Source organism: Ranitomeya variabilis, chromosome 8 (genome assembly GCF_051348905.1).
Source record: "Ranitomeya variabilis isolate aRanVar5 chromosome 8, aRanVar5.hap1, whole genome shotgun sequence".
Taxonomy (NCBI): Eukaryota; Metazoa; Chordata; class Amphibia; order Anura; family Dendrobatidae; genus Ranitomeya; species Ranitomeya variabilis.
In genome coordinates this window covers 107,693,246-107,718,852 of record NC_135239.1, presented here as the reverse complement: position 1 = coordinate 107,718,852, position 25,607 = coordinate 107,693,246, and the positions used below count along the sequence as shown (strand labels likewise).

The following is a 25,607-nucleotide window of genomic DNA, read 5'->3' as shown; positions in this document are numbered from 1 at the left end:
CCCCAACTGGCGGTGTTAGAGCCCGGGGTCAGCAGGAGGAGGAGAGGGAGCAGAGTGTAGACCGAAGCCTGCACTGGCGGCAGCTTTGGGTCTGTTGTGCCTGCGTGGCAGTTGCAGGACACGTTGCCGGCTGCACAGCAGGGGAACAGCTGGCGGTGCTGAACCCCACTGACACATTGGCTGGTGTTTTTCTCTGTGCAGCTAGCAGTACCGGGCCCCAACTGGCGGTGTTGGAGCCCGGGCTCTGCAGGGGGAGCAGAGTGTAGGCCGAAGCCTAATTGAACCAATTTCAAAGGTAACCTTTAACCCCCCCTCAGGGGTTACAAAGTAGAAGAGCCACAGCTTATGCAGCAGTAGTGCTGCACAAGTCAAAGGTTGCGCTTTTAATTTTGCTCCTTGCACACGCTGAATGAAACACGTATAACATTTAGCCCTTTATACAGTCAAACTGTGTTGGAGGCGCGAGTTCCCTTTGTAATGAGACGCAGCACAGATGTCAAGAATCCCACCTTGGTGCTGGGTGCAGCCTCCTGAGCGTTGTTATTTGCTGTACAGGAGTCTGCGCTGTCGTGTTATCCCCTGGCCTAGCGCTGTTAGCTCTGCCCATCTTCTGACATCATTTAATGTCGGCCGGTGCGGTTCGCGATGACCATGAATCCCAGCCCCGCAGTGTCTTAACATTGTTAAAACACTGCGGGGCTGGGATTCATGGCCTGGCGCAGCACATATGTTCGCCTCTCACACTCGGGTCCTTACACCCGCTTCAGACTGTGCGGCGTCAGCTGATCCCTTATCGCATGCCACGGCCATGAAGCCGCACAGTCTGAAGAAGGCGGAAGGAGATGAGGGACAGGCGAACTGATGCACTGATCATGCCCATCAATCACACCCTCGCAGTCCCAATAAATAAGACACCGAGGGGCGTTGTGTGGGTCAGGGCGGCCGCAGAGGCGCAGGCAGCCAGACAATGATGCCAGAAGACAGGCAGCGCTACCAAGGGGGTTGCAGCGTGTCATTACAAAGGAAAGTCACACCACCGGGACGGTTAAATGGTCACACAGAGGACACATTTTAGACGTGTTTTCAGTTCCACATGTGCGAGGAGAATACGTTTATGAGCCACCTTGCACACATGCAGCATTACCGCTGTACAAGGTGGCTGTAAAACGTACAAACGCCTGGGGGAGGGGGGACAGGTTCCCTTCAATTTCAGTTCTGGTGTCTGCGTGGCTTTTGCAGGACACGATGCCGGCTGCACAGCAGGGGAACAGCTGGCGGTGCTGAACCCCACTGACACATTGGCTGGTGTTTTTCTCTGTGCAGCTAGCAGTACTGGGCCCCAACTGGCGGTGTTAGAGCCCGGGGTCAGCAGGAGGAGGAGAGGGAGCAGAGTGTAGACCGAAGCCTGCACTGGCGGCAGCTTTGGGTCTGTTGTGCCTGCGTGGCAGTTGCAGGACACGTTGCCGGCTGCACAGCAGGGGAACAGCTGGCGGTGCTGAACCCCACTGACACATTGGCTGGTGTTTTTCTCTGTGCAGCTAGCAGTACCGGGCCCCAACTGGCGGTGTTAGAGCCCGGGGTCAGCAGGAGGAGGAGAGGGAGCAGAGTGTAGGCCGAAGCCTGCACTGGCGGCAGCTTTGGGTCTGTTGTGTCTGCGTGGCAGTTGCAGGACACGTTGACGGCTACACAGCAGGGGAACAGCTGGCGGTGCTGAACCCCACTGACACATTGGCGAGGTGTTTGGCTCTGTGCAGCCAGCACTTCCGGACAGCAACTGGCGGTGTTGGAGCCCGGGCTCTGCAGGCGGAGCAGAGTGTAGGCCGAAGCCTAATTGAACCGATTTTAAAAGTAACCTTTAACCCCCCCTCAGGGGTGAAAAACTACAAGAGCCACAGCTTGGGCAGCAGTAATGCTGCACAAGTGAAAGGTTGCTCTTTTAATTTTGCTCCTTGCACACGCTGAAAGGAATACGTACAACATTTAGGCCCTTACACAGTCAAACTGTTTTGGAGGCGTGAGTTCCCCTCGTAAGGAGACGCAGCACAGCTTGCAAAAATGCCACCTTGGTGCTTTGCGCGGCCTCCTGAGCATCGTTATTTGTTGCACAGGAGTCTGCGCTGTCGTGTTATCCCTTGGCCTTGCGCTGTTAGTGCTGCCCGTCCTCTGACATCATTTGATGTCGGCCGGTGCGGTTTGCGATGACCATGAATCCCAGCCCCGCGGTGTCTTGACATAGTTAAAACACTGCGGGGCTGGGATTAATGGCCTGGCGCAGCACATATGTTCGCCTCTCACACTCGGGTCCTTACACCTGCTTCAGACTATGCGGCGTCAGCTGATCCCTTATCGCATGCCACGGCCATGAAGCCGCACAGTCCGAAGAAGGCGGAAGGAGATGAGGGACAGGCGAAGAAATGCACCGTTCATGCCCGTCAATCACACCCTCGCAGTCAAAATAAATAAGACACCGAGGGGCGTTGTGTGGGGCAAGGCGGCCTCAGAGGCGCACCCAGCCAAACAATGATACCAGAAGACGGGCAGCGTTACCAAGGAGCTTGTTGCGTGTCAATACAAAGGAAAATCACACCTGAGGGACGTTTTAATGGTCACAGAGGACACATTTTAGACGTGTTCAGTTCCACGAGTGCAAGGAGAATAAGTTTCTGAGCCACCTTGCACACATGCAGCATTACTGCTGTACAAGGTGGCTGTAAAACATAGAAACACCTGGGGGAGGGGGGACAGGTTCCCTTCAATTTCAGTTCTTGTGTCTGCGTGGCTTTTGCAGGACACGATGCCGGCTGCACAGCAGGGGAACAGCTGGCGGTGCTGAATCCCACTGACACATTGGCTGGTGTTTTTCTCTGTGCAGCTAGCACATCTGGGCCAAAACTGGCGGTGTTAGAGCCCAGGGTCAGCAGGAGGAGCAGGGGGAGCGGAGTGTAGGCCGAAGCCTGCACTGGAGCAAGTTGAAAGGAAACCTTTAACCCCCCCCCCAGGCGTTTGTAGCTAAAAGAGCCATTGTGTACAGCACTAATGCTGGAAAAGGTAAACTTAGCTCTTTTAATTATGGTCCTTGCACATGCTGAACCTAACACTTATGAAATGTGTCCCCACACACCATTAAACCGTCCGGTAGGTGGAACTTTCCTTTGTCGTGTGACGCAGCACAGCCATCATTTTTACCCCCTTGGCGCCGTGCGCCGCCTCCTCAGCGTTGTTTGAATCTGTCCCGGAGCCTGCGCTGTTAGGTTAGCCCTTGGCCATGCACACATGTTGCGCTGCCCGTCTTCTGACATCATTTGGTGTCAGGCTGGCTGCGCCTGTGCGGGTGCGCTGGCCGAGATCCCGCCTCGCAGTGTCGTCTAATGTAATCCCACCGCGGGCCTGGGATCCGTGGCCATGCGCAGTGCATATCCTCGCCTCTCACTCCCCTCCCTACGGCTTCTTCAGACTGTGCGGTGTCACGGCCGTGGCATGCTATTAGGGATCAGCTGACACCGCACAGTCTGAAGAAGCCGTAGGGAGGGGAGTGAGAGGCGAGGATATGCACTGCGCATGGCCACGGATCCCAGGCCCGCGGTGGGATTACATTAGACGACACTGCGAGGCGGGATCTCGGCCAGCGCACCCGCACAGGCGCAGCCAGCCTGACACCAAATGATGTCAGAAGACGGGCAGCGCAACATGTGTGCATGGCCAAGGGCTAACCTAACAGCGCAGGCTCCGGGACAGATTCAAACAACGCTGAGGAGGCGGCACACGGCGCCAAGGGGGTAAAAATGATGGCTGTGCTGCGTCACACGACAAAGGAAAGTTCCACCTACCGGACGGTTTAACGGTGTGTGGGGACACATTTCATAAGTGTTAGGTTCAGCATGTGCAAGGAGCACCACGAAAAGAGGCACTTTTTCCCTTTGCATCATTACTGCTGCACAAGGTGGCTCCTTCAGTAACAAACGCCTGGTGGGGGGGGGGACAGGTTCCCTTAAATTTAACTTGTTGTGCCTGCGTGGCGGTCGCAGTACACGTTGCCGTATACACAGCAGGGGAACAGCTGGCGGTGCTGAACCCCACTAACACATTGGCGAGGTGTTTGGCTCTGTGCGTACAGCACTACTGGACGGCAACTAGCGGTGTTGGAGCCCAGGGACAGGTGGAGGAGGAGGAGGTGGAGGAGGTAGGAGGGATTGCCACACACACAGCAGGGGAACAGCGGACGTTACTGAACCCCAATAACAGAGGAGGGACTGTTGACTGTGCGTACAGCACTACTGGATGGCAACTAGCGGTGTTGGAGCCCAGGGACAGGTGGAGGAGGAGGAGGTGGAGGAGGTAGGAGGGATTGCCACACACACAGCAGGGGAACAGCTGACGTTACTGAACCCCAATAACAGGAGGGACTGTTGACTGTGCGTACAGCACTACTGGACGGCAACTAGCGGTGTTGGAGCCCAGGGACAGGTGGAGGAGGAGGAGGTGGAGGAGGTAGGAGGGATTGCCACACACACAGCAGGGGAACAGCTGACGTTACTGAACCCCAATAACAGAGGAGGGACTGTTGACTGTGCGTACAGCACTACTGGACGGCAACTAGCGGTGTTGGAGCCCAGGGACAGGTGGAGGAGGAGGAGGTGGAGGAGGTAGGAGGGATTGCCACACACACAGCAGGGGAACAGCTGACGTTACTGAACCCCAATAACAGAGGAGGGACTGTTGACTGTGTGTACAGCACTTCTGGACGGCAACTAGCGGTGTTGGAGCCCAGGGACAGGTGGAGGAGGAGGTGGAGGAGGTAGGAGGGATTGCCACACACACAGCAGGGGAACAGCTGACGTTACTGAACCCCAATAACAGAGGAGGGACTGTTGACTGTGCGTACAGCACTACTGGACGGCAACTAGCGGTGTTGGAGCCCAGGGACAGGTGGAGGAGGAGGAGGTGGAGGAGGTAGGAGGGATTGCCACACACACAGCTGGGGAACAGCTGACGTTACTGAACCCCAATAACAGAGGAGCGACTGTTGGGACTGTGCGGACAGCACTTCTGGACGGCAACTAGCGGTGTTGGAGCCCAGGGACAGGTGGAAAAGCAGAGGAACACAATGTAGGCCGAAGCCTGAGAAAGTCGAAAGGGAACCTTTAACCCCCCCCCCCCAAGGCGTTTGTAGCTGAAAGAGCCAGCTTGTGCAGCACAAAAGATGCAAAAGGAAAAGGTGGCTCTTTTCATCATGCTCCTTGCAAACACAGGACTAAACACTTATAAAATGTGTCCCCTGAAACCGTGAAACCGTCCCGGAGGTGGGACTTTCCTTCGTAATATGACGCAGCACAGCCGTCATTCCTACCCCCCCGGCGCCGTGCCCCGGCTCCTCAGCGTTGTTTGATTCCGTCCCGGAGCCTGCGCTGTTATGTTATCCCGTGGCCAGGCACACTTAGCGCTGCCCATCTTCTGACATCATTTGGTGTCAGGCTGGCTGCGCCTGTGCGGCCGCGCTGGCCGAGAGCCCGCCTCGCAGTGTCTTCTGATTTAATCCCACTGGGGGCCTGGGATCCATGGCCATGCGCAGTGCATATCCTCGCCTCTCACTCCCCTCCCTGCGGCTTCTTAAGACTGTGCAGTGTCACGGCCGTGGCATGCTATTAGGGACCAGCTGACACCGAACAGTCTGAAGAAGCCATAGGGAGATGAGTGAGAGGTGGAGGTTCAGATATGCACTGCGCATGTCCATGGATCCCAGGCCCCCAGTGGGATTAAATCAGAAGACACTGCGAGGCGGGCTCTCGGCCAGCGCGGCCGCACAGGCGCAGCCAGCCTGACACCAAATGATGCCAGAAGACGGGCAGCGCTAAGTGTGCCTGGCCACGGAATAACATAACAGCGCAGGCTCCGGGACGGAATCAAACAACGCTGAGGAGCCGGGGCACGGCGCCGGGGGGGTAGGAATGACGGCTGTGCTGCGTCATATTACGAAGGAAAGTACCACCTCCGGGACGGTTTTACGGTATCAGTGGACACATTTTATAAGTGTTAAGTTCTGCGTCTGCAAGGAGCTAAACAAAAATAGCTACCTTTTCCTTGTGCAGCATTACTGCTGCACAAGGTGGCTCTTTCAGTAACAAACGCCTTGGGGGGGGGGGACAGATTCCCTTACATTTCAGTTGTTGTGTCAGCGTGGCGGTCGCAGGACACATTGCCGGCTACACAGCTGGGGATCAGCTGACGTTACTGAAACCCAATAACACTGGGTCGTATGTTTTGACTGTACTCCCGCATTTTTCGCTCCCGGTTCAACGGTGTGATGAGGCTTTCTACGTTGTCCCGGTAGCGAGGATCGAGGAGGGTGAACACCCAATAATCAGACATGTTGAGAATGTGGGCGATGCGGCGGTCGTTTCTCAGGCACTGCAGCATGTAATCCACCATGTGCTGCAGACTGCCAACTGGCCAAGAAATGCTGTCCCCTGCTGGAGGCGTGATCTCTGCCCGCTCGTCATCACCCCACCCTCGCTGTACACACTGAGTACTGGACAATTGTGTAACTCCCTCCTCTGGACGGATGTCTTCCTCCTCCATTGACTCCTCCTCATCCTCCTCACAAACTGTCCCCTGCCTACGCGTTTGTGAGGAACCACGTGGCGCTGACTGTCCAGAAGATGATGGAAATGGTGAATCCTCATCCTCCACCTCTTCCACAACATCATCCCTTAGCGCTTGCAGTGATTTTTCAAGCAGGCAGATAAGGGGGACAGTCATGCTGACTAGTGCATCATCTGCACTCGCCATCCGCGTGGAAAGGGACGCAAAACCTAGCAGACGTCATTCATAGTGGCCCACTCTGTGGTTGTGAAGTCTGTATGGCGCTGACTGCGACTTCTTTGCGCCTGAAGCAGCTGGTACTCCATTACAGCTTGCTGCTGCTCACACAACCGCTCCAACATATGTAACGTGGAATTCCACCTGGTAGGTAGGTCACATATGATGCGATGTTCCGGCAGGCGGTGTCGGCGCTGCAGAGCCGCAATGCGCGCTTTTGCCGTGCTGGAACGCCGCAAGTGAGCACACTCTAGGCGGACCAGGATTTTTTTTGAATAAATTAGCAGCAGACTACACTACTTGGAAAAAAAAAAAAAAAAAGAACAGTATGAGGCAATGAACCACCCTCCCTGAACTGAATACAACCAGCTATGGATGGCCTATGTGGCTGCACTCAGACTAGAGAGTGGGCTGCACTCACACACACACACAGACCTTGCAGATCGCTGTGAAAACAGCGCTACAAGGCAAAAGCAAGGTGAATAGTAGGTGAACACAGCGGTTGCTAAATTAGCCTTTGGAAAGCACAAAGAAGCAAATCGCTATCTCTAAACTGTCCCTCAGTCAGCAAACAGCGTCCTGTCACTAACTGAATTCACAGCAGAGTGATCGCAAAATGGCACCAGCAACTTTTAAACTGCATCATGACATCATTTCAGCAGCCAATCACAGCCTTGCCAGTAGTTTCATGCCCTCCATGCTAAACAGGATGTGCCCACACTTGGAATCATTCTCATTGGCTGAATTTGTGCATTTTGAATCTGGGAACTTCCGATTCCGGTATCCGATACGCGGCAAGTATCGGAATCCCGGTATCGGAATTCCGATACCACAAGTATCGGCCGATACCCGATACTTGCGGTATCTGAATGCTCAACACTAGTCGTGAGTGGGGACTATGAGTTAACTTGTACCTTGAAAACTCTTAGCTGTATGGATAGTTTACAGAGTAAAATGCAGCCTGCTGTCATTGAGGTAAGGACTGAATAGTTGACCAACAATACATATGTCCTACTAGGCAAAATCCATGTCAAAACGTTGATTATACCATTACAAATATAAGGAAAAATCCAGTATATCCTCGAAGCGTACAAGCATGTTGTAGTGAAATCATCTCTTAATTATTCTGTTTCATATTGTTCAGTTTAAAACTGTGAAATTATGCAAGCAACTGGAAAAAAGTCCAGTTATCAAACTATAAATGTACCTGCTTGTTCCACATAAAATATTAGGTTTTTTATAAGCTTAAATTTATCTTCTATTCTTTTATAGGCATTAACAAATTTAAAGGACAATATTTACACAGTCGGGATTATAAATATCCAATACAATTTGCAGATAAGAAGATTATTGTGATCGGAATTGGAAATTCTGGTGGTGACTTGGCTGTGGAATTGAGCTCTGTTGCCAAACAGGTAATAGATATATATGTAGGTTTCATTAATAATATTAGCTGTCCTTTTATATTGACTTATCTTTAGGATAGGTCATAATTCAGATCAGACTTTGCATAAAGCCAGACCTGCATGGCTTCATATACTGTGTAGTGGCCATTTTTGGATACTTTAGCTCAGCTCCTACACAAGTGAATTGGAGCTGAGCTGCAATACTGGTGAATGGCGGCTACAAAGAGTATACAACCCCTGGCAAAAATTATGTAATCACCGGCCTTGGAGGATGTTCATTCAGTTGTTTAATTTTGTAGAAAAAAAAGGAGATCACAGACATGGCGGAAAACTGAAGTCATTTAAAATGGCAACTTTCTGGCTGTAAGAAACACTAAAAGAAATCAAGTACAAAAATGTGGTAGTCAGTAATGGTTACTATTTTAACCAAGCAAAATTGTGGAGTCACTCAATTATGAGGGAAAAAATTATGGAATCATGAAAAACAAACAAACAAACAAAAAAACACTCCAACACATCACTAATATTTTGTTGCACCACCTCTGGCTTTTATAACAGCTTGCAGTCTCTGAGGCATGGACTTAATCAGTGTCAAACAGTACTCTTCATCAATCTGGCTCCAACTTTCTCTGATTGCTCTTGCCAGATCAGCTTTGCAGGTTGGAGCCTTGTCATGGACCATTTTCTTCCATGACAAGGCAGGATGCATTATCATCTTGAAAAATGATTTCATCATTGCCAAACATCCTTTGAAATGATGGGATAAGAAGAGTGTCCAAAATATCAACATAAACTTGTGCATTTATTGAAGATGTAATAACAGCAATCTCCCCTGTGCCTTTACCTGACATGCAGCCTCATATCATCAATGAATGTGGAAATCTGCATGTTCTCTTCAGGCAGTCATCTTTATAAATCTCATTGGATCGGCACCAAACAAAGGTTCCAGCATCATCACCTTGCCCAATGCAGATTTGTAATCCATCACTGAATATGACTTCATCCAATCATCCACAGTCCATGATTGCTTTTCCTTAGCCCATTGTAACCTTGGTTTTTCTGTTTAGGTGTTAATGATGGCTTTCGTTTAGCTTTTCTGTATGTAAATCCCATTTTCTTTAGGCGGTTTCTTACAGTTTGGTCACAGACGTTGACTCCAGTTTCCACCCATTCGTTTCTCATTCCTTTTGTTGTGTATTTTCTGTTTTGGAGACATATTGCTTTGACCCCTTTCTGACATCGGACGTACTATCCCATCGAGGTGGCATGAGCCCCGTATGACCACCGACAGGATAGTACGTCATCACCGATCAGCCGTGCTCACGGGGGGAGCGCGGCCGATCGGGGCAGGGTGTCAGCTGACTATCGCAGCTGACATCCAGCACTATGTGCCAGGAGTGGTCACGGACCGCTCCTGGCATATTAACCCCTGGCACACTGCGATCAAACATGATCACAGCGTTCCGGCGGCATAGGGAAGCATCGCGCAGGGAGGGGGCTCCCTGTGTGCTTCCCTAAGACAATAGGAGCAACGCGATGTGATCGCGTTGCTCCGAGGGTCTCTTACCTCCTCCTCCCTGCAGGTCCGTATCCAAAATGGCCACGGGGGGCCTTCCGGGTCCTGCAGGGAGGTGGCTTCCAAGAGCAGGCCCCGGGAAGCCTCCCTGCTGTGCCTGTCAGATCACTGATCTGACAAAGTGCACAGCAAAGTGTCAGATCAGCGATCTGACCCTATATAGTCATGTCACCCCCTGGGACAAAGTGAAAAAGTTAAAAAAAAAAAAAATTTACATGTGTAAATAAAAAACAAAAACAGAAAAATTCCTAAATAAAGAAAAAAAAAATATTGTTCCAATGAATACATTTCTTTATCTACATAAAAAAAATATAAGTACACATATTTAGTATCGCTGCGTCCGTAACGACCCGACCTATAAAACTGTCCCCCTAGTTAACCCCTTCAGTGATCAGCGTAAAAAAAAAACGAAGCAAAAAACGACACTTTATTATCATACCGCCAAACAAAAAGTGGAATAACACACGATCAAAAAAGACAGATATCAATAACCAAGGTACCGCTGAAAACGTCATCTTGTCCTGCAAAAAACAAGGACATCAACGAAAAAATAAAAAAAGTTATAGTCCTCAGGATAAAGCGATGCAAAAATAATTATTCTCCAAACGCGACATGGCATCAGATCTCAATTCCAGCCAATTCTGCGTTGAAAAAGTAAAACAGTGCTCCTTCCCTTCCGAGCTCTCGCGTGCACCCAAACAGGGGTTTATCCCAACATATGGGGTATCAGCGTATTCAAGACAAATTGGACAACAACTTTTGGGGTCCAATTTCTTCTGTTACCCATGGGAAAATACAAAACCGGGACTAAAAAATAATTTTTGTGGAAAAAAAAAAGGATTTTTTATTTACATGTTATAAACTGTAGTGAAACATTTGGGGGTTCAAAGTTATCCCAACACATCTAGATAAGTTAATTGGAGGGTCTAGTATCCAATATGGGATCACTTTTGGGGGGTTTCTACTGTTTAGGTACATCAGGGGCTCTGCAAACGCAATGTGACGCCTGCAGACCAATCCATCTAAGTCTGCATTCCAAACGGCGTTCCTTCCCTTCTGAGCTCTGCTATGTGCCCAAACGGTGGTTCCTCTCCACATGTTGGGTATCAGCGTACTCAAGAAAAATTGGACAACAACTTTTGCAGTCCAATTTCTCCTGTTACCCTTGGAAAAGTACAAAACTGGGGGCTAAAAAATAATTTTTGTGGAAAAAAAAAAGAATTTTTATTTTCTGCGTTATCTAGATGTGTGGTGAAAACTTTGAACCTCCAAGTATTTCACTACAGTTTATAACGCAGAAAATAAAAATTCTTTTTTTTTTCCACAAAAATTATTTTTTAGCCCCCAGTTTTGTATTTTTCCAAGGGTAACAGGAGAAATTGGACTGCAAAAGTTGTTGTGCAATTTGTCCTGAGTACGTTGATGCCCCATATGTGTGGGTAAACCACTGTTTGGGCGCATGACAGATCAAAAGGGAAGGAGCGCCATTTGACTTTTCAATGCAAAATTGACTGGAATTGAGATGGGACGCCATGCCGCGTTTGGAGAGACCCTGATGTGCCTAAACATTGAAACCTCCCACAAGTGACACCATTTTGGAAAGTAGACCTCCTAAGGAACTTATCTAGATGTGTGGTGAAAACTTTGAACCTCCAAGTATTTCACTACAGTTTATAAGTTCCTTAGGGGTCTACTTTCCAAAATGGTGTCACTTGTGGGAGGTTTCAATGTTTAGGCACATCAGGGTCTCTCCAAACGCGGCATGGCGTCCCATCTCAATTCCAGTCAATTTTGCATTGAAAAGTCAAATGGCGCTCCTTCCCTTCCGATCTGTCATGCGCCCAAACAGTGGTTTACCCACACATATGGGGTATCAACGTACTCAGGACAAATTGCACAACAACTTTTGGGGACCAATTTCTCCTGATACCCTTGGTAAAATAAAACAAATTGCAGCTGAAATAAATTATTTGAGAAAAAAAGTGAAATGTTCATTTTTTTTTAAACATTCCAAAAATTCCTGTTAAACACCTGAAGGGTTAATAAACTTCCTGAATATGGTTTTGAGTACCTTGAGATGTGCAGTTTTTAGAATGGTGTCACACTTGGGTATTTTCTATCATATAGACCCCTCAAAGTGACTTCTAATGTGATGTGCTCCCTAAAAAAAAAATGGTGTTGTTAAAATGAGAAATTGCTGGTCAATTTTTAACCCTTATAACTCCCTAACAAAAAAAAATTTTGGTTCCAAAATTGTGCTGATGTAAAATAGACATGTGGACAATGTTACTTTTTAAGTATTTTGTGTGACTTACAGTACAGATACAGTGCAAAGCAGTCATCAAAGCAAAAGGTGGCTACTTTGAAGAACCTAGAATATAAGACATAATTTCAGTTGTTTCACACGTTTTTGTTAAGTATATCATTCCACATGTGTTAATTCACAGTTTTGATGCCTTCAGTGTGAATGTACAATATTCATAGTCATGAAAATACAGAAAAATCTTTAAATGAGAAGGTGTGTCCAAACTTTTGGTCTGTACTGTATCTCTGTGATGTAAGGGTACTGTCACACAGTGCCATTTTGATCGCTACGACGGCACGATCCGTGACGTCGCAGCGATCGTATGATTATCGCTCCAGCGTCGTAGACTGCAGTCACACTTTGCAATCACGGCGCTGGAGCGATGCCGAAGTCCCCGGGTAACCAGGGTAAACATCGGGTTACTAAGCGCAGGGCCGCGCTTAGTAACCCAATGTTTACCCTGGTTACCAGCGTAAACGTAAAAAAAACAAACAGTACATACTCACATTCCGGTGTCTGTCCCCCGGCGTCTCAGCTTCTCTGCACTGTGTAAGCACAGCGGACGGAAAGCAGAGCGGTGACGTCAGACGTCACCGCTGTGCTCGCTTTCTGGCTGGCCGGCGCTCACAGTGCAGAGAAGCTGAGACGCCGGAGGACAGACACCGGAATGTAAGTATGTACTGTTTGGTTTTTTTACGTTTACGATGGTATCCACGGTAAACATCGGGTACTAAGCGCGGCCCTACGCTTAGTTACCCGATGTTTACCCTGGTTACAAGCGAACACATCGCTGGATCGCTGTCACACACAACGATCCAGCGATGTCAGCGGGTGATCAAGCGACGAAAGAAAGTTCCAAACGATCTGCTACGACGTACGATTCTCAGCAGGGTCCCTGATCGCTGCTGCATGTCAGACACTGTGATATCGTAACGATATCGCTAGAACGTCACGAATCGTACCGTCGTAGCGATCAAAATGGCACTGTGTGACAGTACCCTAAGGGCATAAAAATTCTAAGTTGGAAAATTTCAAAATTTTCGCCAAATTTCCATTTTTTTCACAAGTAAACGCAGATAATATCAAATAAATTTTACCACTATCATGAAGTACAGTATGTCACGAGAAAACAATGTCAGAATCATCAGGATCCATTGAAGTAATCCAGAGTTATAACCTCATAAAGGGACAGTGGTCAGAATTGTAAAAATTGGCCCGGTCATTAACGTGCAAACCACTCTTGGGGGTAAAGGGGTTAAGTTTCCGGTCTTGACGCTTTGATGTCTTCATTGGTCTACCAGTATGTTTGCCGTTAACAACCTTCCCATGTTGTTTGTATTTGGTCCAGATTTTAGACACAGCTGACTGAACAACCAACATCTTTTGCAACATTGCGTGATGATTTACCCTCTTTTAAGAGTTTGATAATCCTCTCCTTTGTTTCAATTGACATCTCTCTTGTTGGAGCCATGATTCATGTAAGTCCACTTGGTGCAACAGCTCTCCAAGGTGCGATCATACCTTTTTTAGATGCAGACTAATGATCAGATCTAATTTGATGCAGGTGTTTTGGGATTGCAAATTTACAGGGCAATTCCAAAATTTTTTCCCTCATAATTGAGTGACTCCATTCCGTTTGGATTGGTGAATGTCCCAATGTTCGCTAAACAGTTTGTCAAACATTACCGAACCCCATTAAATTCAATTGGGAGGAATAAAACAAACAACAACACCTTTAGGGAAGCCAAAAAGCTGCCAAAACATCTCAAATTAGGGGCAGACACCAGGAAAAGTGGCAACAATTGACCCAGAGTACAAATAGTATAATTGCCCAGCATGTATGCCTGGACAGGTCTTGGACCAGCATTTCTAGCTGAAACATTGATCAGTAACAGGTGGATGAGTGACAGGTATAAGCCTGGTGCTCTGAGACCTCTGCTAAATTCATGCAATACACATGACAGAGACCCAACTTGGACTCCAAACATTTCCAAAAATTAGGGGCAGACACCAGGAAAAGTGGCATCAATTGACCCACACTAGAAATTTTATAATGGCACAGCAGCAGTCACCCATGGGCCATTCATGAGGTATCAGAGTCTGGGCCAGCATATGAGGGACCGGTGTAGGTCTGCTGTGCTGGGAGCCCTGATACCTCATGCAAAAGCTCAAACTGCTTTTCTACTCAGCCACACTCAAGTGGCACAAATATTAGCTTCGTAGACTACTGTTTACAAAATGTAAGGATAGTAACACAGATAGTTGACTGAAAGTAAGTGTGTACAGGCTTGCCAGTCTGGAAGCCCTACTGGTACAGGTAATACACATGAAGGACATGATGGAGTCTAAACATTTCAAAAAATTAGGGGCAGACACCACTAAAGTGGCATCAATTTCCTCAGAGTAGAAATAGTATAATTGTACCGCATTTTGACAATCTCTGTTTCTGGACGGGCTATTTAACTGTCTTTCTTTGGCAGCCGCACAACAATATTATTATTATTATTATTATTTATTGTTAGAGCGCCACTTAGTACATGGTGCTTTACATGTGAAAGGGGTATACATTATAATGAGTACAATAGTCTTAAACAATACAAGTCACCAACTGGTACAGGGGGAGAGAGGACCCCCTGTCCATGAGGGGTTCAGTCTATAAAGGATGGGTGAGGAAGCAGTAGGTGAGGGTAGAGCTGGTATGGTGGAACAATGGTTACTGTTGGTTGTAGGCTTGTCTGAAGAGCTGGTTCTTCAGGTTCCTTTTGAAGGTTTCCTTGGTAGGCAAGAGTCTGATATGTTGGGGTATAATAATAATAATAATAATAATAATTTTATTTATATAGCGCCAACATATTCCGCAGCGCTTTACAACTTATAGAGGGGACTTATACAGACAATAGACATTACAGCATAACAGAAATCACAGTTCAAAACAGATACCAGTAGGAATGAGGGCCCTGCTCGCAAGCTTACAATCTATGAGGAAATAGGGTAGATAGTTCCTGAGTAGAGGGGGATTCATGGGAGAAATCTTATATGCAAATGTGGGCAGATGAGATAAGAGGCAAGTAGAGAAAGAGATCTTGTGAGGATCAGAGGTTGCATGTAGGTAAGTACCGGGACACTAGGTCACAGATGTATGGAGGAGATAGGTTGTGGATGGCTTGGTATGCCATGGTTAGGGTTTTGAACTGGAGTCTCTGTGGGTAATGGGCATCCAGTGAAGGGATTGACAAAGAAAATAGGTCAGGCAACAGTGGGGGGATAGGTGGATTAGTCGTGCAGCAGAGTTTAGGATATATTGGAGGGGTGTGAGACTGTTTGAAGGGAGCCCACAAAGCAGGAGGTTGCAGTAGTTGAGGGGGGAGGAGAGTGCACGGACAAGGGTTTTTGCAGATTCTTGATTAACGAATGTACGGATCCAGGAAATATGTTTGAGTTGTAGTCGGCAAGAAGTGTAAAGGGCATAGATATGTGTTTTGAAGGAGAGATCAGAATACATGATTACTCTGAGGCAATGAGCTTGCGGGACGCCTTCATCTGCACTTTGTAAATGAGGTCCAGAAAGAGCATGTGATCCAGTGGATTGCAAGCGCTGCATCAAGTATCCTCTCCTTTTCCTCCACCTCCACCATCACACACAGTTACAGTCCTCAGATGTAGCACCTCAATTATTCTTGTTTCCCCCCACGTCACCACTCTCCAACCACCCAACTGACTGTGGGGAACCACAGATGGGAGAGTCTGCAGAGCTTTTCATACATGCTATTCCACGAGCTCCAAAGATTCACAGAATTAAGAGAAGGAAAGCATCTGCACCGATGCCCAAAATTTTTTCAGTTGGACCCGGAGCCTGACTGAGCAGAATCCAGAACCTCATCAACAGACATTAACACCCGGGGGTGGAGGTGATCCTGATGAGAGTCAGAAACCTGATGTGTGGACTGTATTGTACTATCACGGTAGGTAGAGAAGGAGGGTGACTCAGGGTGAGGAGTAGGAGAACAGAGAGGATGATGATGAGATTGTAGATCTCACTGAATGGGAGCCCATCAGATGTTATGGAAGTGGACATGCCTGCTGTTTTTGACTGATCTCAGACATCGAGCACATCATATCTTTGTCAGTCCACCATAACATCTCTGCCTGCACCTCATTCACAGTCCAGCAGTTTGTTCTTGTTCACCCTACTCTACCTTCTCTCAGCACAATACCAAAATTTCCAGATTCATTATAGTGACTACTGTCCGTCACCCAATCATCACATATACCTCCATAAATTAGCTATATCAATCAGGAGAACCAATGGCAGTTTATATAAAAAATTTAACAAACTTTATTGAAAGCAATACACATGATTAAAACACAGGCACATGTCAACAAGTGACTGTGCAATTGACGATAAAGTGCAAAAAAAGACACCAGACAAATGAGGTCTGCCACAAGGTAAATATTCAGTACTCACAGTTACATTGCAAAAATAGATGCAGACTGGGATATTCCAACCACGTACCCAAAGGCTATTAGTCCCATTGGGGATAGACCATAGTTTTTTTATCATAAACCCCAACTGATAACCATATGGGAAATTCCCGTCATCCGGTACACTTAATGCATATCAGGAATACATTCATATACATTGCCCCAAGTTGTGTCCATGAAGAAGGGATAGTTGGAAAGCCATGTCTCACTTAATGTGGGCAGACCCTTGCACGCACCCCGATGCGTGTTTCGCTGCTGTGAGCCTCGCTTTATCAAGGGGAAGTGTGGTTTCACATGTCTATTGGACCTTAAAATAGTCATGGCAACAAGCCACATGACCGTCACATGATCTAACTGAGTACCCTGCTGTGCGTTCATGGCGCGTGCGCACGCCGCCGTCCGGGTCCACCCACCCTGCCTGGACCCATCTCAACAGAGAGAATGAGCGGGCACCAGCTGGTCCCACCCGCGCTCACCGCAAGACATTGCCGGACAGGGGGGGCGGAGCCAAGAAGGAGACGCGCGCATGCGCACTGCTACAGCAACACACCTGAGTCTGTGTCTGCCTCCTACATAAGTAAATACAACCAGTGGGTTAATGTAGGAGAGAAGTCATATACAAAACAATAATAGTCCATGGTAAGTCCCATATCTCTTCTGAACGGTCACATGTTTTACTCCACTTCCAGCCGATGGCAGTTTTTTGTATTTGTCTCCAAAGTAGAGGGAGCAAAAAAGGACAGGGACACCAGACCCCGGATGAACTCATAAGAATCAAGCCTAAACATAACATAAAACATAAAACGCATTAAAACCAAACTTTAGTGAAATAAAATACAGGGAAACAAGGGGGAAAGAAAAAGGGGAAAGAAGGGAGGAGAGAGAGCTTAAATTACTAATAACAGGCATAATATAGCTTCATAAATAAGGACCAAAATTAAGGGATTCATTCAGCCCAGCGGGTTTCATGGTCCCAAGTGTCACTATCCACTTTAGTTCCCGCTGTGCCAGCAGTTTTTTTATGTTACCGCCCCTAATTCCAACATGTACCACATCTATGCCCCTGACTTTAAATTCTTTGGGGTCACAGTTATGTGCCATTCGAAAATGTCTAGGAATGGTTTTAAGGGTTGATGTATCCTCTACTGTTCTAGCCGCGCTAATGTCCCTCACGTGTTCTCTCACACGTATCCTCAATTCGCGTGATGTGAGCCCCACATATATGAGGGGACAGCCACATGTGGCATAATAGATCACGTTCTTGGTACTATAGGAAATATATTCCCGAATCTCAAATGTTTTTTGATCCACTGAGTTAAATGTGGATGTTTGGTAAGTATTGGCACATGCCAAGCAGTGGCCACATTTATAGAAACCTTTCCTAGGTTGTGTGTCATGGCAAAGGGATTGGGGCTGGGTGCTACGTAATGGCTTTTGACCAGCAGGTCACTCAAGTTTTTAGAACGACGAGGGGTCATTAGTGGTCTATCGGTAAGAAAAGGTCTCAGAGAGGGCTCGGCATTGAGAACAGGCCAATATTTTGTCAAAATATTCCGCATGCTATCCCACTCATGATTAAATACTGAAATAAAGCATATATTGTCATCCTTTTTGTCCTTCATTTTCTTGTGGTATAACAGTGAGTCTCGAGACACCGACTTAGCCCTGTGATATCCGTTTTTTATGCATCTCTGACTATAGCCACGTTGTTCAAATCTTTTTTCAGATCAGTGGCTTGGGTTTCAAACCTCTGATCTGTCGAGCAGATCCGCCTCACCCTGAGGAACTGTCCCACCGGGACGGCCCTGACTGTGGAATGGCTATGTGCAGTTGTAGCGTGTATTAACGCATCAACTGATGTTTCTTTTCGAAAAACATCAGTCTGGATAGTGGACGTGGCATCGACCTCAAGACTGATATCTAAGAAATCCATTTTAATTGCATCATGTCTATATGTCAACTTGATATTATAGTTGTTATGATTTAACATTGCCATGAATTCATCCATTTGCCGCACCGTCCCCCGCCAAAAAAGTAAAACATCATCAATGTAGCTTAGCCAGCACAGCACATGGTCAGCGGCCCCTGCCCCCGATTCCCCAAACACCAACCTCTCCCAGTAACCCAGGAAGAGGTTGGCATACGCGGGGGCACAGGCCGCACCCATGGCCGCGCCACGCTTCTGATGGTAAAACTGATTTTTGAAAGTAAAAAAAATGATGCGTGAGGACAAAGTGCAGCAATTCCAGGATGAACTCGCACAGCGGGCCATCCAGGTTGGAGGTCCCCAGGTAGAAGCGGACCGCCCGAATACCATCCTCGTGGCTGATGCAGGTATACAGCATCTCCACATCCGCTGTCACAAGGATGGTTCCTGCATCGACAAAGAGGCTGTCAACCCTCGCAAGGACATCCGTCGTATCCTTCACATAGGAAGGTAATGTTTCCACAATCGGTTTCAAATAGAAATCTATAAATTTACAGATAGGGTCACACAGACCATCTATCCCTGATACGATCGGACGTCCTGGTGGGTTGACGGCATCTTTGTGTATTTTGGGAAGTAAATACAACGTAGGTGTCTTAGGGAACTGCACTGTTAATCCATCAAGAACCTTTTTGTTAATTATCCCCAAATCAAAGACCTTCACTAGAATTTTTTGGAGCTGTGTAGAAAAAGACACCACTGGATTATACCCCAATTTAGTATATACATGGTTGTACCGCAGTTGCCGAAATGCTTCACGTTCATATTTGACAATTGGCCAGACCACGATGTTCCCCCCCCCTTGTCTGCTGCTTTGAATACTACATCATCATACGATTGTAGTTAGCGAATTCCCTCTCTCTGTTTATAAGTTAAATTATCGTAACGACGGTATGAAGACAAGGTTTTTAATTCATTTGATACCAGTGTTGTAAATACCTCGACCGCCGGGCAGAGTGACAAGGGAGGGAACCTCGTGGATCTGGGAAGGATGGACTTAGGGAACCCACCTTCATCATTTGGGGTTTGCTCATCAAGAAGTTCCTCTAAAATCCGTATGGTGTCTCTCTCTGCAGCACTCCAACCCTCCAGATCATTAACACCTTTACTATGTAGCTTCTTTAGTATCAGCTTCCGTCAGAAGAGGTGCAGATCTTTTAACGCTATAAAATAATTAAAGCCATTAGTTGGGGAGAAAGAAAGACCCTTACTCAGTACCTCCAACTGTATATCGGTTAGCACATGGTCAGACAAATTAATTACCTGCAGCCCCCCCTGAGACCTGTTCTCCGATTGTTTCCCATCTGATCCTTTTTTGGCATTTTGTCTGGTATTCATTTTTTTTATGACTCTCACTTGTTGTGAGGCCATCATTTTCCATATCGGAGCAGTTCTTTTTCTTAATTTGCTGCACCTCACCTCGCACTGATCTCACCGATGCCGATCGTGATCGTAACTGAGACTCATTCCTATAGAATGGGCGTGATCTCTCACCTGGGTTTCTCCACTTATACACCCTATTTAGTTGCTTGTCATTGATATCTCGTTGGAATTTTTTTGATTTAGTTTGCTGTATTTCTTCAGCCCATTTCTGTGTCTCATCTTGTACTTCGGTGTTAAATTTCTTTAGAGCCTCAGCTCTAAATTGACGCCCCACCACCACAAAACCACAGCAACAATGGCCGCCACACAGCACCAACCCCAATAAAAGGAGTCACGGAGCGTCCCCCACGGAGCGAAGCCGCATGCCAACCACCACCACAGTGGCAAAGCAGCGGCAGGGCAGACGGCCTGGTGTCTCACAGCACCCATGCTGCAAGGCAGAGGCGCTGTGACTCCAGACCACGCCGCCCCACCAGCACAAAACCACACCAAATGTAAGGAGCAATGAAACTCACCTCCATTAAGCTCTTCAGTGAGAGCAAAAATGGGCTACTAGACCACTTACTTTGCAGTCTCCAGCTAATTAAAATCACCTGTGCCCAATGGGTGGAGTGCTGGTCCAAGAAAGGGTAAAGAACATGCTATACACCCAAAAAAAGAGCATGAACCAACCTCCAATAATACGTTTGATCTAAAGCCACTAGGCAAACATATATAAAACTGAACATGAGGTTCTTAGTTTAACATTCTGATTAGACTGTATGAAGCCCAATGCCATGTCACGGCAAACCTCATAGTGGGTCCCTATCGCCTTAATGGAGTGGAGCCGCGCACCGACCATTTCCACAGCAGCAAAGCACAGGCAGGGCAGACAGCCTGGTGTCTTCAGACCACACTGCCCCACCACCACAAAACCACAGCAACATTGGCTGCCACACAGCACGAACCCTAATGAAAAGAGTCACCATTGCCCCCACGGAGCGGAGCCGTATGCCGACCACCGCCACAGCGGCAATGCAGCGGCAGGGCAGACAACCTGGTGTCTAACAGCAGCTATGCTGCAAGACAGAGTCCCCATGACTCCAGACCACGCCGCCCCACCAGCACAAAACCACAGCAACAACAATGGCTGCCACACAGCACCAACACCAAATGGAAGGAGCAATGAAACTCACCTCCATTAAGCTCTTCAGTAAGAGCAAAAATGGGCTAATAAACCCCTTACTTTGCAGTCTCCTGCTAATTAAAATCACCTGTGCCCAATGGGAGGAGTGCTGGTTCAAGAAGGGAAAGAACATGCTATACACCAAAAAAAGAACATGAACCGCACCTCCAAATATACTTTTGATCTAAAGCCGCTAGGCAAAAAAAGCAGACTCTATAGTAAAATGCACCCCCTATAGACAGACTCTATATTGTATAATGCAACCTCCATAGGCAGACTATATACAGTAAAATGCACCCCCCAAAGGCAGACTCTATAGTATAATACATTCACATTGGCAGACTCTATAGTATAATTCAGCCCCCATAGGAAGACTCAATAGCATAATGCACACTCCATAGGCAGACTCTGTATGGTATAATGCACCCCCATAGGCAAACTATATTGTATAATGCAGCCTCCATAGGCAAACTATATAGTATAATGCACCTCCCATAGGCAGACTCTATAGTACAATGCTCCCCATATAGGCAGACTCTATATAGTATAATGCACCCACCATAGGAAGACTCTATAGTATAATGTATTCCCCATAGGCAGACTCTATGTACACACATGGTCAAAATTGTTGGCACCCCTCGTTTAATGACAGAAAAACCCACAATGGTCACAGAAATAACTTGAATCTGACAAAAGTAATAATAAATAAAAAAAAATCTATGAAAATGAATAAATGAAAGTCAGACATTGCTTTTCCACCATGGTTCCACATAAATGAAAAAAAATAAATAAAACTCATGAAATAGGCCTGGACAGAAATGATGGTACCCTTAACTTATTATTTTATTGCACAACCTTTTGAGGCAATCATTGCAATCAAATGATTCCTGTAACTGTCAATGAGACTTCTGCACCTCTCGGCAGGATATTGGCTGTTGTGAATTCCGTTCTCGGGCTCCCTCCTGTGGTCGTGAATGGTACTTTGGTGAGTTCTGTCCTCGGACATCCTCTGGTGGCTTTGAGTGAAACTGCTGATTTTTGAGGTTGGCTTTCTCAGCTGCCCTCGCTTATTGCTTCTGCCGGCTTTCCTATTTAACTCTGCTTAGATCGTTAGTTCATGCCAGCTGTCAATGTCTCAGTACTGGTTCAGATCTCTCTTGGATTTCTCTGATGACCTGTCTACTCCAGCAGAAGCTAAGTCCCTGCTAGTTCATTTGTTCATTGGTTTTTGAATATATTTCTAAGTACATGCTATGTTTCTAGTCCAGCTTGCTATTATGATATTTCCTTGCTAGCTGGAAGCTCTGGGGGTGTAGAGTTGCACCTCCACACCGTGAGTCGGTGTGGAGGTCTTTTTGCACACTCTGCGTGGTTTTTGTAGTTTTTAATACTGACCGCACAGTTCCCTTTCCTATCCTTTGTCTTTCTAGAGAAGATTCGGCCTCCTTTGCTAAAATCTGTTTCCTTCCTGTGTTTGTCACTTCCCTCTTAACTCACAGTCAATATTTGTGGGGGGCTACCTTTACTTTGGGGAATTTCTCTGAGGCAAGGTAGGCTCCTATTTCTATCTTTAGGGGTAGTTAGCTCTTAGGCTGTGAAGAGGCGTCTAGGGAGAGTTAGGTAAGCTCCACGGCTATTTCTAGTGTGTGTGATAGGATTAGGGATTGCGGTCCGTAGAGTTACCTCCTCCTCAGAGCTTGTCCCAGGTTTAACATTTTAACCATCAGGTCATTCCGGGTGCTCCTAACCACCAGGTCCATAACAATTGGCCCACTCCTCAAGAGCAAACTGCTCCAAATGTCTCGTGTTTGAAGGTTACCTTTTCCAGACTGCATGTTTCAACTGTTTCCAAAGATGCTCAATAGGATTTAGGTCAGGGCTCATAGAAGGCCACTTCAGAATAGTCCAATGTTTTCCTCTTAGCCATTCTTTGGTGTTTTTAGCTGTGTGTTTTGAGTGATTATCCTGTTGCAAGATCCATGACCTGGACTGAGACCAAGCTTTCTGACACTGGGCAGCACATTTCTCTCTAGAATCCCTTGATAGTCTTGAGATTTCATTACAACCAGCACAGATTCTAGACACCATGTGCCAGATACAGCAAAGCAGCCCCAGAACATAACAGAGCCTCCTCCATGTTTCACAGTAGGGACAGTGTTCTTTTCTTGATATGCTTCATTTTTCCATCCGTGAACATAGAGCTGATGTGCCTTGCCAGTTCAATTTTTGTCCCATCTGTCCATAGGACATTCTCCGACAAGCTTTGTGGCTTGTCAACATGCAGTTTGGCAAACTGCAGTCTGGCTTTTTTATGATTTTTATTCAACAATGGTGTCCTCCTTGGTCGTCTCCCATGAAGTCCACTTTGGATCATACAACGATGGATGGTGCGATCTGACACTGATGTTCCTTGAGCTTGAAGTTCACTTTTAATCTGTTTAGAAGTTTTTCTGGGCTCTTTTGTTACCATTGGTATAATCCATATCTTTGATTTGTCATTAATTTTCCTCCTGCGGCCGTGTCCAGGGAGGTTGGCTACAGTCCCATAGATCTTAAATTTCTGAATAATACATGCAACTGTAGTCACAGGAACATCAAGCTGCTTGGAGATGGTCTTATAACTCTTACCTTTAACATGTTTGCCTATAATTTTCTTTCTAATCTCCTGAGACAACTCTTTCCGTCGCTTCCTCTGGTCCATGTTAAATGTGATATACACTATGTCACCAAACAGCACAGTGAGTATTCGTAGCTCTATATACAGGCCCACTCACTGATTCCAAGATTTTAGACACCTGTGATCCTAGTAAGTGGACACACCTTGATTTAACATGTCCGTTTTGTCACATTGTTTTCAGGGGTACCATCATTTCTGTCCAGGCCTATTTCATGAGTTTTTTTTATTATTTTTTTATATTCTGTGGAAGCATGGTTGAAAAGCAATGTCTGACTTTCAATTGTTCATTTACATACAGTAGATATTTTATTTATCATTACTTTTGTTAGATTCAAGTTATTTCTGTGACCATTGAGGATTTTTCTGTCTCTAAAGGAGGGGTATCAACAATTTTGACCACGTGTGTAGTATAATGCACCCACCATAGGAAGACTCTATAGTATAATGCACTCCCCATAGGCAGACTCTATATTGTATAATGCACCTCATAAAAAAATACAATATTTCCCTTTCCTCCTTGTTTCCCCTCTGCTCCGAGCACCTGAGCATCTCTAGACAGTGGGCGCCAGGTAATGACGTCATCACGCCTGCTGTTCAGTGTCAGTGACGTCCGACGCTGATAGGGGGGTGATGGGAGAGGGAGTGTGACGCTGCCACTTTCACCAATGTGGTCAGTTGTATCAGCATCTAGCTGATACAGTTGAACTTGCGATGACGGGCCACTGCTATCACCAGGCTCACCATACTGCTCAGAGGCCCCATGGCAGCCAGGTAGCTGTACAGGGAGATCGATTCTCCCTGCTCTGCCACAGAGTGTAAGTGTATGGGTGCGCTGTGCACACTGATGCAGTTACACTAGAGTAGCTCCGGGTGGACCCCTCTGCTCCCCCCCGGTAGCCACGCTACTGTGTATGTGTGTATGTATGTATATATATATATATATATATATATATATATATATATATATATATATATATATATATATATATATATATATATATATATATATATATATATATATATATATATATATATATATATATATATATATATATATCTTGAGTAGGTGAATTGACACTGATGTTGGGAAGAAGTGACAGGAAAATCCTCTCTCCAGCTCTGATGCACATTACTGCCGAGATAGCACTGATCAAAAAGAATAGTATGTGAGGAAACCAGATGAGGAGTTGTAGAGAGGAGTTTGGTAAAAAATTACAACTAAAAATACGTGAAAACAGGAAAAGAAGCAGCAAAGAAATGCAAGCACTGTGCGACCACGCTAAGAAAAAGACTCTAGACCAATTATATTAAGTATATACTGTATGTCCCTGTAATGGCTATAGCTCTAGAATGGAGAGGTCTGTAATTTGTATTGTAGGTACACTTCACCTGTGAGAGACAGAGTCTAAAAATAAAAAACAGAAAATCACATCGTATGATTTTTACATAATTAATTTGCATTTTATTGCATGAAGTAAGTATTTGATCACCTACCCACCAGCAAGAATTCTGGCTCTCCCAGACCTGTTAGTTTTTCTTTAAGATGCCTCCTACTCTACACTCATCACCTTTTATTAATTGCACCTGTATTAAGTTGTTACCTGTATAAAAGACACTTGTCCACACACTCAATCACACTCCAACCTCGCCACCATGGCCGAGGCCAAAGAGCTGTCTAAGGACACCAGGGACAAAATTGTAGACCTGCACAAGGCTGAGATGGGCTACAGGATAATAGGCAAACTGCTTGGTGAGAAGGCAACAACTGTTGGCACAATTTAAAAAAAATGGAAGAAACACAATATGATGG

The 25,607-nt window shown here is 46.5% G+C and overlaps 1 protein-coding gene across 1 annotated transcript in view; it reads left to right on the top strand.

The window, feature by feature from the left end:
- Window positions 1–25,607, top strand: part of LOC143788702 (flavin-containing monooxygenase 5-like) — a 233,255-nt gene that overhangs the window by 144,453 nt on the left and 63,195 nt on the right. The window contains exon 4 of the mRNA XM_077278533.1: window positions 8,089–8,231. Coding sequence (XP_077134648.1) covers window positions 8,089–8,231 — 143 coding nt within the window. The remainder of the gene's footprint in view (window positions 1–8,088; window positions 8,232–25,607) is intronic.